Below are 15419 nucleotides of genomic sequence, written 5' to 3' on the forward strand. Positions count from 1 at the left end.
GGTTAGTCCGTCTGTTAATCTTCTGCCGCAGGATAGCATAGGGGCTTCCTTAGGGGGGTTGGCTTAGAGACCTGGCTACCTGTTGCCATTTACCACTGCGGACACCAAAGTCAATGCGAGGAAGGGGGTTTGGCATGCTGCGGAGGCTTGTGCACCAGTTCTAGCCTAAGTTATGGTTTGCACATCTGGTGTGCGAGTTATGCATTGCGCTTCTAATTATAGCTTGCAAATTTCTGTGTTTTTTGAGGGGGTTTTAATCTGCACCATAACTCTACATCAATTGGGTGTTTTTCAATAGAATTTCTTATGTTTTTAAAATATAATTTAATGTGTTATAATTAAAGCTAAACATAACTTTAATTTAACCATCATTGTTTTCAGTGAATATAAATACCCACACCCAACTTTCTACCCCTCTTGTTCCTTTGTGTTGAATATATTGGATTTAATTATTATAGTTAGCCTCTGACACAAACCAAATATGTAACGTTTTATGTAAATCCCTACAAAACGTGCATTTAGCCACCACGCTATAACACCAACTAGAGACGAGTCATGTGAAGACGGGAGAGTGAAACAATTTCTATAAAGATGTACGTTTAACAAATTATTTACAAAATATACAAATGTACACAGACCTTGAATAAAATATGGACAGATTGTGGGGTGGCAATACAATGTGTAGGAGTTGACCCCTTTAAACCGAGGAATTCTTTTCATTAGGTTTGGGAATACATTACAGCACATCAGGAACCTATTAAACAAGGCATCCCACTCTACACGATATTGGTTTGCGATCACAAGGAACATTTGGATATATTTACTGGACTACAAATATTTGATAAAACACAAAGCTGCTCACAATTCTTTGTTGCCCAAAATAAAATAAAAAACACAGCTTAAAGCCCGTCACTGATTTCTTCAAATTATGAAAGTAATGTACAGGAAAAACAATTCTTTAAGAGGATGGAAATTAACAGTGTAAAGCAGGACGGTTGAAGTGGCCTCCTATAGGTTACTGCTTATAGGCTGACCATATATATTTTTTACCCTTTACATCTCCCTGCAGAACACAGGAAATTCATATAGGAAAGGCCTACGTTTATCAGGGCTCCCTTCTTGGAGAGTACAAAAATGGGGCAATATGAGGGGGCATTTTCCTCAAAGTTCTATATAACAAGAAAACGCAATGTATATCAAAATTTCGACGTGAAAAACCCACGCTCCTCTAAATCATTAGTTACGTGTTTCCAGTTCATTTTCGGAAGCATCTTATTACATTGCAGAGCGGAAGAACAGGGTAGTGTACTGCTCCGATAAAGCCAATCAAGATCTCATCTGTGAACACATTACCCATGACTTGTAAAAAAGCAGACTTCTCAAAAAATACATTTTAAACTAATTTTGTTCAAGACCAGCCCAGCTGGAGCGATAACTATACAAATGTGTCTGATATATTACATTTACAAAACTCTACCAAAGCAGACACAGTGCTAAAAACAGGCTAGACGGAGCAGGCAAACTCTGTACATTGACATGACATTAAAAAAATGTGAATAAGCAATAATGTACATTATTACAAATTGAACAAGTTGCAGAACAACGAGATATACAAATATTCTAAAACACGAAAAGTATAAAAATGCAAATAGGGTGTCCGTATCACAACTCGTTTTTAAAAAACAATCCCTGTGTCGGACGTGTCACAATTGCAACTCATTTCTTAACATTTGTTAGGGATGACAACGAAGATTAAGGCAAAAGTTACAGTACTACAGATTTTTTATGTACTGGTAAAAACTCAGTGCTTCTGGCTTGTGTGCATTGGTCACCTAGCAGTAGTCACAATTACACGAGAATGCACATCTAACACCATCATTTAAACCTAAAAGTTTTTTCTATAACCAAACCCAGAAACGATCATTTCAATTGTCATCAGCTGGACAAAATACAGCTACCTCCTGAGATTGAAACCAGTGTCCTTCAGCATACAGACATCTCAACAGCAATGGCATTAACCCTCTGAGCTATTGGGCCAATACATTTAAGTTGATGTATGCAGCACCATTTTAGTACGCCAAAGTGAGGAATTCACTGAGACCAACTCCCGTCTGGATGCAGCAACTGGAAGCTACGGTGGTGGGCAATGAACAACAGAATATAGGACAGTTTTCAGGATCTCTATTCTCGTCATAATTTGGGCATTACTGATTTCTTCTTGGCGCTGTGAGACACGACGACAGAAGTAGTTTAAATGCAAGTCAACATCCGTCTTTGAAATTTTATCAATGTCCATCAGCGGTGCCTTCGCTTTGTGAATGGTCAAATCCACCCGGTCAATCAATGGGGCTCTTAGATGTTCTAAAATAAAAACAGATAAACACCATGCTTAGACTTTAATTTTAATTGATTGGGAAACAAATGGCTAGAGAAGGCAAACCTTGACATTTTTGTACCAAAGTACAACATAAATACTGCTTTTCATAGTATAAATCCACTCTTCATTTATTTTGTAGCAAACCAATTGAAAATATAAAGACCACAGAGAGAAAATGAGAAGCTTCAAAGCAAAAAGCCTCAGTAGCATTGGAGAAATGAATGAGTAGTATTGATCCACCATCTTCATCCAACGAAATTCATTAAATAGTGTAAAGCTGGTAAAGGCCTTTCTGCTTTAAGATGGCAGAAAACCATGTGCTGAGGATATTCATTGTGCTATGTTTGTTTTGATAGAGCAAAGCCTTTATGAGAAGTGCCATATTCTACTTTACAAATGTGGGATATATATATAAAAAATATATATATATATATACACACACATTGTTTTTGTGCAATAAACCTGATAAGGTTTAACCTACTGTGAGTGCTGGTGTGTCAAGTCTTTTTGGCAGTGGATCAATAATATATATATATATATATATATATATATATATATATATTACCTACTGGCGGTCGCCAGTAGGTATATATAGTTAGGATTTTTTCTCTATGGGTTTTTTGAAAATTCTATGTCTAATAACTTTGGCGTTTGTGGACGGAATTGGCTGAAATTTTCAGGAAAATGGCACATTTTGTTTCTGAGCAGCCCTTGAAAATTTGGGGGGGGTTCGTCCAGTGGGGGCCGAGAAAAAAGGGGGGTCCCAAAACGTGTTTTTAACATTGAGTTTTCCATAGGGCGGTTGGCCTCACTTTTAGCCCGAACGGCTGAATGGATTTGCACGAAACTTGGCAAAATTGTAGGGACTGGTAGCCCGATGTGCCTTTTGTAGGTCTCAATATATGTGCTCCAGTGGATTTTGAGAAATTAACGTTTAAAAAAAGATATATATCTGTAACAGCGGACCGGGCAGCGCTCTGGTTCGCGGACTTTTCGCGCAACGGAGCTTTGTGAAGCGAAGCTGATTGGTTCTCCGGCGTCTGTCAACATTCCAAACAGTCCGTAGCGGCCGCCATCTTGTCTCTCGGTAGGATCGAGAGACAAGAGGAGGCCGAAGCGAAGGGGCAAATGACCATAAGGGGGCATAGTACATTGTCGCTCACCCCCTAGGTTTGATGTGGAGGTTTTAAAAGGGCCCCGCGGGGCAAAAAAAAATAAAAATAATAATAATCGAACAGCTGAATGGATTTGCACGAAACTTGGCAAAATTGTAGGGACTGGTAGCCCGATGTGCCTTTGCTAGATCTCAATATATGTGCTCCAGTGGATTTTGAGAAATTAACGTTCAAAAAAAGGTATATATCTGTAACAGCGCACCGCTTCGCGTACTTTTCGCGTTACGGAGCTTTGCGAAGCGAAGCTGATTGGAATGTTTACAGACACCGGAGAGCCAATCAGCTTCGCTTCGCAAAGCTCCGTAACGCGAAAAGTACGCGAAGCGGTGCGCTGTTACAGATATATACCTTTTTTTGAACGTTAATTTCTCAAAATCCACTGGAGCACATATATTGAGATCTAGCAAAGGCACATCGGGCTACCAGTCCCTACAATTTTGCCAAGTTTCGTGCAAATCCATTCAGCTGTTCGATCCTACCGAGAGACAAGATGGCGGCCGCTACGGACTGTTTGGAATGTTTACAGACACCGGAGAGCCAAACAGTCCGTAGCGGCCGCCATCTTGTCTCTCGGTAGGATCGAACAGCTGAATGGATTTGCACGAAACTTGGCAAAATTGTAGGGACTGGTAGCCCGATGTGCCTTTGCTAGGTCTCAATATATGTGCTTCAGTGCATTTTGAGAAATTAACGTTCAGAAACAAGATATATATCTGTAACAGCGCTCCGCTTCGCGGAGATAAAATTATATGTGTATTACCTAGCTGTTGCTAACACCAGTTAGCGACGGCTAGTAGAAGATAGCGACCATCTTGGGCCCCACTTTGCATGTGAGTGATATTTATCACTAATGACATGCAAAGTGGGCATGCCAAGATGTTAGCGACTGGAAACAGTCGCTAACATCGCTATCTCCTATTATCAACTTTTGGAAATATTCGAGATAAGGGCGAATATCTCTAAAAGCTACCACCTGCCCTGAGCAGTTCTTAGCCATGTTATCCAATGGGAGGTGGATAACATGGCTAAGAGCATTAGCTCGGTAATGCATGAATATCGCTGAGTTTTCAGCGATATTAATGCATTGCGGTCGTTTTTTATTGTATTTCCGATAAACCTTGATAATAGCAAGGTTTATCTGCGATAATTTCTGACGGTAAAAAAATCGTTGCTAAGCATCGTTAGGGATAAATATCGCTTAACTTTGGTAATATGCCCCAACGTCTGTTAACGTTCGATTCGAAGGAAATCAGGAAGTGTTGAAAAACATTGTCTGCGCCATCTTGTCTTTTTTCAAATGCCACACTTTTGTCGTGCACGGCAGCCATTTTAGATGCCTTGACCAGACCCACTCTGTGCACGCTGTCGATCCTTAGCATGGCTCCCCACCCTCGCAAACATCTCCCCCAGGCAGTGGTCACCCCCGCTCTCTGTCTTATGCATGGGTAATAAACCTCCCCCATCTGCGCTGCTGTTCCCTGAGAATCACACCCTGTGCCCGCCCGACACCTCCCTTTCGCCCTATTCACTACCGCACCCTCTGACACTCCTTTTCCTCTGTGTCCGATTGTCCAGGCTGGTCCTAGGGTATCAGCTAGCCCTGCAGATGTAGTTTATGGCCACAGCTGTAAAGAATCACCCCTCTTCAAAGGAGTTATAGTAGATCAAGGCCCACACTCGATGAGATTCGTCACAGCAGAAGCGTTGCTATTATCTGAAAACCATCCTGTATTGTGATTGGGGAGGGGACCGAGCCTGAAGCGGAAGATTCCAGGGATGACTGTTTGTACATCAAAGTTTTTACAATTATGTGTCACATTAAAAATATATAGCACTCCGACAAAGTAGTAAGATTATAAAACTTTAATAATTTATAAATATATACAAGAAAACAAAAATAGTAATAACATATAAACATTTTTAGGGAAAAACAACGAAGTAGCGGTCGGCTGTGCGAATAGTCCCAACGCAGCACAACGTCCAGATTTCCGGCGTGGGGCGTCGCGGGGGGTGGGTCATCAGTAGCAAACTGTTGTGCGAATAGTTCCAAGGCAGCAGAACGCGTTGAAATCTAGATGACACGAAAGTTATGTCTAGTAAGTTGCCACCCAGCACATAACGGCATGGGGCGTCGCGGGGGGTGGGTCATCAGTAGCAAACTGTTGCGCGAATAGTTCCAAGGCAGCAGAACGATGGCACCAAGGTGATGTCCAGTAAGTTGCCGCACTGGTTTTGGTATCCTACAATGCTGCTCCGAATAACGGCGTGGAGCGCCCCGGGGGAGGCGGCGTGAACGGGCCTCTCCAGGTGGAGTGTCATCTGTTGTAGTGGGGCGCCCCTTTACCGTTTCAGTTGCCATTCCGTCCGTTTTTGGTCCACTGTGTCAAAAGCCGCAATTCAGCTGAGTTGCGCCCACTCTTGCGGTGCAGCGATAGGCGGCTGTCACAGGACTCTCAAAATGGCGGCAGGCTGTTTCCTTTTTGGGCCTGGTCCACTGAAATGGCCCTGGGACACCTTGGAAATCGGACGCTTGTCTGCTAGGTCTTGGACCTCATTCTCGAAAGCGTCCCCTCCGCCTTGAGAATTCATCAAAAGTTTTGGGGGCTCCGACTCCTGCAGGCTTCTGGTGGGGAGCGGCTGCCATGATTGCTCGCGGAATGACCACGACTGAGCTACGAGATGGTGGTGCTTTCATGCTGACGCCAGCTTCAGTCTGAAACATCCAGAAACAAGGTGGGGCTTTCATCGTTTGGGGAAAAAAAAAAGTTTTCATCCTATGAAAAGTGTTGTTTTTAGGTCACATGATCAAGCCTTCCATCATTAGGAAACCAAAAGTAAAATGAACCAATGAAAAGTTTTATAAACAAGTCACATGACCTGTTATGCGGCATAGGGTGTAAAATTAGGAGAAAATACGTTGGCACGTGAGGCGGCGTCAGTAGCGGACCGATGTGCGAATAGGCCGAAGGCAACACAACGCGCCAAGATCTGGATGGCACCGAGGTGGTGTCCAGCAAGTTGCAGCACTGGTGTGGCCATCCTACAATGCTGAAAGTCGGCGTGGGGCGCCCCGTTGGCCTGTGAGTTTGCGTCAGTAGCGGACTGATGTGCGAATAGGCCGAAGGCAGCACAACGCGCCAAGATCCGGATGGCACCGAGGTGGTGTCTAGTAAGTTGCCGCACTGGTGTGGCCATCCAACAATGCTGAAAGTCGGCGTGGGGCGCCCCGTTGGCCTGTGAGTTTGCGTCAGTAGCGGACCGATGTGCGAATAGGCCGAAGGCAGCACAACGCGCCAAGATCCGGATGGCACCGAGGTGGTGTCTAGTAAGTTGTCGCACTTCTGTGGCCATCCTACAATGTTGAAAGTCGGCGTGGGGCGCCCCGTTGGCCTGTGAGATGGCGTCAGTAGCGGACCGATGTGCGAATGGGGCCAAAGGCAGCGCAACAATATTTTCTGATTTGAAGACACCACAAGGCGCTGAGATGCCAAGATCCGGATGGCACCGAGGTGGTGTCTAGCAAGTTGTGGCACTGGTGTGGCCATCGTACAATGGTAAAAGTCGGCGTGGGGCGCCCTGTTGGCCTGTGAGATGGTGTCAGTAGCGGACTGATGTGTGAATGGGGCCAAAGGCAGCGCAACAATATTTTCTACTATATTTTCGGAGTAGAAGACACCACAAGGCGCTGAGATGCCAAGATCCGGATGGCACCGAGGTGATGTGTAAGTTGCGGACGGATGTGCGAATGGGGCCAAAGGCAGCTCAACAATATTTTCTGAAGAGAATACACCACAAGGCGCTGAGATGCCAAGATCCGGATGGCACCGAGGTGATGTCTAAGTTGCGGACCGATGTGCAAATGGGGCCAAAGGTAGCGTAACAAGATTTTCTGTATGGAAGATACCACTAGGCGTTGAGATGCCAAGATTCGGATGGCACCGAGGTGATGTCTAGGAAGTTGTGCCACTGGTGTGGCCATCGTACAATGGTAAAAGTCGGCGTGGGGCGCCCTATTGGCCTGTGAGATGGTGTCAGTAGCGGACTGATGTGCGAATGGGGCCAAAGGCAGCGCAACAATATTTTCTGACTGACACCACAAGGCGCTGAGATGCCAAGATCCGGATGGCATCGAGGTGATGTCTAAGTTGCGGACTGATGTGCGAATGGGGCCAAAGGCAGCGTAACAATATTTTCTGTATGGAAGATACCACTAGGCGTTGAGATGCCAAGATTCGGATGGCACCGAGGTGATGTCTAGCAAGTTGGTGTGGTCATCCTACAATGCTGAAACTCGGCGTGGGTCACCCCATTAGCCTGTGAGATGGCGTCAGTAGCGGACCGATGTGCGAATAGGCCGAAGGCAGCACAACGCGCCAAGATCCGGATGTCACCGTGGTGGTTTCATAGTTGAGAGGCACTTCATCTGCAGTGGGGCGCCGAGATCCGGATGGCACCGAGGTGATGTCTAGCAAGTTGCTGTACTTGTGTGGTCATCCTACAATGCTGAAACTCGGCGTGGGTCGCCCCATTAGCCTGTGAGATAGCTGTTCTTTGGATTTGGGCCTGGTCCACTAAAATGGCCCTGGGACACCTAAGAACTCGAACGCTCGATTTTTTTTTCTTTTCCTGTACATGCAAAAAAAGGTAAATGCCCGGTATGTTACACGCTTCATCTGCCACGATGAACTCTCCAGAGGAACCGAAAAAATATATAGTTGTGGTAACTATACCATGCATCGTCATATGGAGAGGTGGCACCAATTAATTATAGTGCTGCATAAAAGAGAGATTTGGAGGAGAACCCCTGACCTGCTAGTACATTCATCAAAGAAGTGGCACTGAGAGCTTCAGAGGCAAGGGAAACGGTCCCAAATATTTAGAAGAACTTTGGAAAGATTAAAATGACATGTTTAGATTGTGGTAAATTAATTTCATGTGGGCAGATGAGTGTTACTCTAATAAATACAGCATATGAACATCATCATAGTCGATGGTTGGTAGAGACATTTTGACTATATCCTGGACCTGCCCGTCCTCGCCCAAAATGGCGCCGGAATAAATGGGACTCGTAACTCCTTGTTGTGTACTGGTTGCAGAACCTTGAAATCACGAGATACGTATGCAGTTTTGAAGCACATGGCGGGCGGGGACGAGAATTGATTGAATATTTCGACATCCCTATTGATATTAAGTTCTGATGTGTTATTGATTACTGTACTGTTGAAAATTCGAATTAACGTCACCCATGGTACTTGCCCGCAAATGTATATCTAGATAATTTTATTGTAACTGGCCCTGTCGTATTTTATTTATAAAATGTACGTCCACCGATTCCGTAACTGTTAGACACCTTAGTTTTTGCAACCTAATGGCCCGCCCGTTACGTTCCTCTACAGTGTAAATGTCTATTCATCATATACGATTACAGTTTGCTCCGTGGCAGGCCCACGTGGTTATAGGCTCGTATTTGTATAATGAAATTTTCACAATAAAGGTTTTTAAAAGAAAACATGGTAGTAGTGTATACATTGGTAAAGTTTTTAATAATAGTCACTGTTTTAGAATCATTAAAAGGCAAGTGAAATAAAGCAGACCAATTACATGAAGGGTAAAAGGTATAATACGAAGGAACGCAGTAAAGATAAATGGTCAAGGGCTGTTGTGTTTTCTATTCCTGCAACATAAAGTGATCGATAAGAATCTCATATTCAGGCGTATCGGCGACTAAGACAGCAGGTCGACCCTCTTTTGCTCAACGGCTCCGTCATGGGACGAAGAAACGCTCTTTTTCTCGAAAAAAGAATATATTTTACTTGCAGGACAGTTGTAAAATTTCCGGGAAAGTACATTAGCCTGGAACATTATAACATATATTTAAGAGAAAATAATGTTCGGAAGTAATTAAAAGCGTAATTTTTAGGTGATATGACCAAGGCTTTCATCATTAGAATAAGAAAAGTAAAATGAACCAATGAAAAGTTTTATTAACAAGTCACATGACTTGTTATGCTTACGTTACGCGCTGCGCGCCCCGGATGACTTCCGGATGCGCTAACGCGGCGCGTCATATGACGCATTACGCGACAACGCAGGTCCAGAATATAGTCAAAATGTCTCCACCAACCAGCGGTCGAAACACAACCCCTTTCAGCAGGCTAAATAGTTCTGTTAAATGACAACAGAAAGGACAGGCAACAAGAACCATCAGTCAAAGAGGGGAGGGCTAGTTCTTCTCTACCGGGTTACATTGGGGCGCTACCGGAACTGATCGAATTGGTAGTCTACAGTGTTTCTGGATGTTTCAGACCGAAGCTGGGGTTAGCATGAGAGCAGCACCATTTCGTAGCTCCGTTGTGGCCATTCCGCAACCAATCATGGCAGCCGCTCTTTATCGTTATTTTGGGCGGGGTGGGTGGCGGAGCCGAGCTGTTTTGCAGCCATCATTGTGTGGAGTTCAGTTCATCTCACTAGTTTTGTATTTGTCATGAGGGGTTGTTCCTAATGTTTCTATTTTAGCGAGGTCAAAAAGAGATCCCATTAGTGGCCTACTGATTTTGCTCGATTCCTTTTCTTTTTTTTTACACGATTTTTCGTTATCTGCAAAGACTAAACAGAGTATTGCGACTCTGTGTTTGTTTGTAAATAGAGAATGAACCAAAGAGAACTAATTCTAAAACAGTAAATACTTGGATAACAATCAATCAAATGGAGAGAGAAGCAGGCACGACGGATTACAACGGGGGCAAAGGCCTGCGTTAACTACCTTTCACTATCTGCAAAGAGAGAGTACTCCTAATAGAAATGAGGGGGGGGGGGGCACCATTCAAAGCAGATCAGTGTGCATAAACACGAAAATGTTTTCACTTACCACGTACTTGACATTCGACAGCTTATGATATTTGCTATTAAAAAACCATTGAAATTCACTGAAAAAACCATAGGTTATAGACCATATATAGTTAGGAATTAGCATTTACAAAACCTTGAAAATTCACTGAAAAAACCATAGGTTATAGACCATATATAGTTAGGAATTAGCATTTACAAAACCTTATTTTACTCACACAAAACCATTGAAATTCCATATATAGTTAGTTGCACTAACTATATATCGCGCACCCGCAATCCACTGCTGATGATGTCACATATTACATCATTCATGACATGGTCAGTGACATCACTGATAACATCCAGTGATTTTTTGTTTCTATAAAGTTTAAATATGTCTTACATATTGAAGAATGAGTGGATGTGTAAGTGTCTGGACGAAGGATTTAGTAGGTGCATGACTGACTGTATGAGTGAGTGATTAAATGTGTCTCACTGACTGCATGGGTTAGTGACTAAACTGTCTTAATTTGTGCATCATTATGTCTGTTCTGTAAACTGCTGCATGTGTTGATCAGTAGCTATATGAGTAACTATATGGGTTATTGATTGATTGCCCAAGTATTTGTATGGGAGACTGAGTGTGTGTGGCTAGCTGGGAGGTGTGTGACTCTGTGCAGATCAATCTGTACTTGTATCAATGATTGTATAAGAAGGTAAGTATGTGTTAGTATATGTTTGAAAATGTAAGGTGCTCTATGTTTAACTGTATAGACAAGAAAATGGAAGTGTCATTGATTCTTTACAGGACTGACTAGGTGTGTGAGTAACTCCATGGATGAGTGGCAGACTGTGAGTGTCTGTATAGGTGTATGAGTGCATATGATAGTGTTGTAAAGATGAGTGATTGTATGTATGAATGATTGTATGGGTGAATGAGTGAAGGTGTGTGTAGACGTAGCAATCAGTGAGTGCGTATGTAGTAACTAGTATTGGTGTGTCAATGGTTTCAAAAATTATACTCTCTTTTTAACACTGGGTGAAACAGAGGTTATATTAAAATGTGAGGAGATGCATTGTATTGTCACATGAATGATATCATCAGTGATGTGGTCATTGATGTCAAATGAGATGTCATCAGTGATGTCATCAGTGATGTCATCAGTGATGTCATTTGAGATGTCATCAGTGATGTCATCAGTGATGTCACTGACCATGTCATGAATGATGTAATATGTGACATCATCAGCAGTGGATTGCGGGTGCGCGATATATAGTTAGTGCAACTAACTATATATGGAATTTCAATGGTTTTGTGTGAGTAAAATAAGGTTTTGTAAATGCTAATTCCTAACTATATATGGTCTATAACCTATGTTTTTTTCAGTGAATTTTCAAGGTTTTGTAAATGCTAATTCCTAACTATATATGGTCTATAACCTATGGTTTTTTCAGTGAATATATATATATATATATATATATATATATATATATATATATATATATATATATATATACACACTGGCAGTTGAGCGGTCTTTCTGAACTTGCTGGCTATCAATATAAAATGTAAGATACCTTTTCATATCAAGGGTATGCATGTGTTGTCTTCAATGTCTTTAGCATTCTGGAAAAAAGCCTTTAAGATCACTGGTGCACTAAAATTGGTATTGTGATTGAACTTTTAGAATGAATCAGAGATTTATCCGTAAAATAACTTGCTCATCTCTGAACTGCATGTATGGTTCTTTGATGGGGAAAGCTTGTATTTTGCTAATTCTTCTAACCAAAGTTTGCACCAGTAGTAATGCCAGTTTCCAGGAAAGAGGCAAGAGCTCAGCTTTCCATATGGGTTCAAATGGACCCTTTATCAACGGAGGGGTCATTGTATACATGCCATGGTAGGTGCTTGGAGCACATTGCACTGGGAGTTGGACATCCTTGAGTCTTCTTTGCCTAACCTGGAAATGGCAGATAGGTTGCTGAATGCGAGTAGTGGCCACGTTCTTGTGGTGCGTGGCCAACAAGCCTGCCTTATTGAATCCTTGCAGTGCCCGGACTACAGAGCACAACAAGCCAGAACACATGCAGGCGGTGACAAGCCGGGTCATCTCTTGGCCTGGCTCCTAAGGAACAACATGGGTGCTGCGCCAGTGAGACGGCCATACGTAAAGACTCTGAAACCAGTATATTCTCAAGATGATATCCACAATGTTTTTTATACTCCTTACCAGTCGTTATACAGTTAAAGACCTGCCGAATACCTAATGGAGCTGGAAGCATTCCTTTCCACTGACATACCCCCTATAGTGGACGAACAGTAACAAGCCCTTAATGGCCCCATCAGTGAACAGGCGATCAAATGCCCCTTACATGACTTTCCCACATGCAAAACCTCAGGCCTAGATTGTTTGCCTATTGAATTTTATAAGAACTAAACAGATGTTCTGGTCCTGAAACTAGCTGAAATGTATTATTCAGTGCTGGACAGCTGTATATTGCCAGTTTCTAAGAGAGAGGCATTACTGGTCTTAACTCCCAAACCAGGCAGGGGTACGCTGGATCTGACTTCCTAGCGGCCGCTGGCTATGATGGGATGCGATTATAAAATCCCCAGTAAAGTCCTGGCCATGCGCCTGCCGGGCTGCGTGCCCAGTCTTTTTCATGCAGGTCTGAACTGGTTTATACAAGCAGATCCACATCCTTAAATCTGAATCGGCTGCACCCATTTCTTGAGGAAGCACTGACACATTTACCATATTTGGTGTGTCTGGAGCTAGATCTAGAAAAGGCGTTTGACCTGCTGGACTGCGAATATATGTTTGCAGTGCTGCGGATATGGGAATGGGTGACAGAATACTCCAAATGGTCAAACTTTTATACACAGAACCAACAGCTAGGGTCAAAATTGGTCAACAGATATCTGCTCCCTTTTCAGTGCATTGAGGCATGAGGCAGGTGTGCCCACTGTTGCCGCGGCTATCTGCCTTGGTGTTGAAACCTCTTGTACACAGCAACTGTGTCAATCAGGTCGTACATGGGGCTTCAGGCTGCAGGGGGGAAACATGCAGTTTCCCTTTATGGTGACAATGTTGTAGTCTATGTAAGTGATATATGTGAAGGAGTGGCTGACATAGCAGGAGTTTTATTTGCATTCAGGGTGACCTCGGGCCAGGGTGTCAACTGGGTGAAGTCATGTTTGGTTACAATACACCATGATTGTCCGGCCCAAGAAATTGTCGTGGATACCCACCATATCTGTTGGGAGGCAATACCTATTCGTTATTTAGGCATCAACATGTATTATGCCCTTTGCGATCTTCTAGAGGGCAATCTGATGAAAGGCTATTCCGCACTACAGTCTAAGATTGCTTTCTGAAGATCACTTCCACTCTTGGTACAAGACCAGGTTGCACTGTCAACGATGGTAATGTTGCAGAGGCTGCTTTATAACTTTGTAAATCTGCCAATTACCCATCCCACAGGGGGTGCTTTGTCAGTTAGACGAGATGCTGGCTGATCTCATCTGGGTCCAAGGCAGATGTAGACTCTCGTTAGCAAAACTGACAACTGCCTACGGAAGTATGGGGCCTTGGTGTCCAGAACTTTGAGCGTTATTTGGTGGCCCAGCTGCAGTGGCCTTTGTAGACCGTGTTTGGGCACAATATCGTTAATATTATTTGTGAGATGCTGCTCCCGCAAACGCAGAAGCCCACATGTGGTAACTGCCTTCTCGGAGTTGCCCACCACAGTTATTGCAGAGCCCCAAAATATACCCCGAACACCCTTCCATAGTCGCCAGATATGCTGCTGGGTTCTTTGCTAGGCTACCATGAGGCAGTGGGTTGGGCAGGGATGGCACAGTGGGCAGCGGCGCTATCAGAGAACTGTTTCACGATCATAATTTGATCCTGTTTGAGACACTATCAGACCAAACAGGCTTACTGCTAGGTCAGTTCCTGATGCACAGGCGTCTAGCAGTGGAAATAGAGCACCTCTGGGGTGGGGCAGCATGCCAACCTGCCACACTGAAATGAAGCAAGTTCCGGTGTGAAATGGTTTGTGAAAGGTAAGCTTTATTCTTCTCTTAAGGGCCATGATGCGGCACGTCCTGTCCACTCGGATCACGACAGAGTAACAACTTTAATAGGAACAGAGAAGACACTCGAGCCGCAAACGCAAGCTAATGTTCAAACACAAGCAAAGGATTTATAAAATGCAAGGCGTGCTGAGCGAGCCCGCTCAGTATGAGGATATATTCCCCACACAAACTTGCACTTAGCGCTTTATAATTCATTACAACATCTCCCCCTGTAGTATCGGAACAGCAAAGTACCATCTACAACAATGACCTCAATCACATACATAGTAATCAAATGTTTTGGGAATTCTCTTGACACGAGAACCGACTGAACTCAAGCGAGTACTACCAGGAGCTGTACACGTGATCCCAGATGACATGTTACCAGCAGCAACATGAAGATGTGTATCTGACTAAGATTGGGCATCATGCAGAAGCCAGTGTGCCCAATCAGCATCTGCACCTTGTTCCATTTCTCTTTTCTTATACAAAATAGCCACTTGATCAGACGACAGTCTGACAAGCTGTCTCTTATTCCACCAACCATTTCCCAGTACGAGTGCAGAACCTTTACTTATTCTATCCACCTGCACAGGAGCAGAAAACTTGGAATCCCATGTTTTTGTTCTAATGGTATTTCTAATCATAACTCAATCACCTGTGCATAAATCATCAACTGGTTTACCATGTTCACCACCAAACCTCATTTTCACGTCCGCCTGCTGTGCAATACTCTAGCAGCTAACGTATCCTTAGAAGGTATTGTTTCAGAATTTCCGTGCGTTTTTTCACTCAACTACCTAGGGCACAAAGAAAGATGAACATTCCTTCCCCTCAGTAATGAAAAAGGGGTCACCCCAGTGGTGCAGGCGGGAGAAGTATTATAGGCCCAGACGTTTCACTCAATAAATGTAGCTACATCCAACCCTGAAGCTAAAGTCAATTGCACACCATCTTT

The 15419-nt window shown here is 43.5% G+C and overlaps 1 protein-coding gene across 1 annotated transcript in view; it reads right to left on the minus strand.

Annotated features, from left to right (window-relative positions):
* Positions 1-562: 562 nt before the first annotated feature.
* SIMC1 (SUMO interacting motifs containing 1) overlaps positions 563-15419 on the minus strand; it is a 373014-nt gene continuing 358157 nt past the window's right edge. The window contains exon 10 of the mRNA XM_078652825.1: positions 563-2361. Within this exon, the coding sequence (XP_078508951.1) occupies positions 2132-2361 (230 nt within the window). The 3' untranslated portion in view covers positions 563-2131. The remainder of the gene's footprint in view (positions 2362-15419) is intronic.

This window comes from Lissotriton helveticus, chromosome 7 (genome assembly GCF_964261635.1).
Source record: "Lissotriton helveticus chromosome 7, aLisHel1.1, whole genome shotgun sequence".
Lineage (NCBI taxonomy): Eukaryota > Metazoa > Chordata > Amphibia > Caudata > Salamandridae > Lissotriton > Lissotriton helveticus.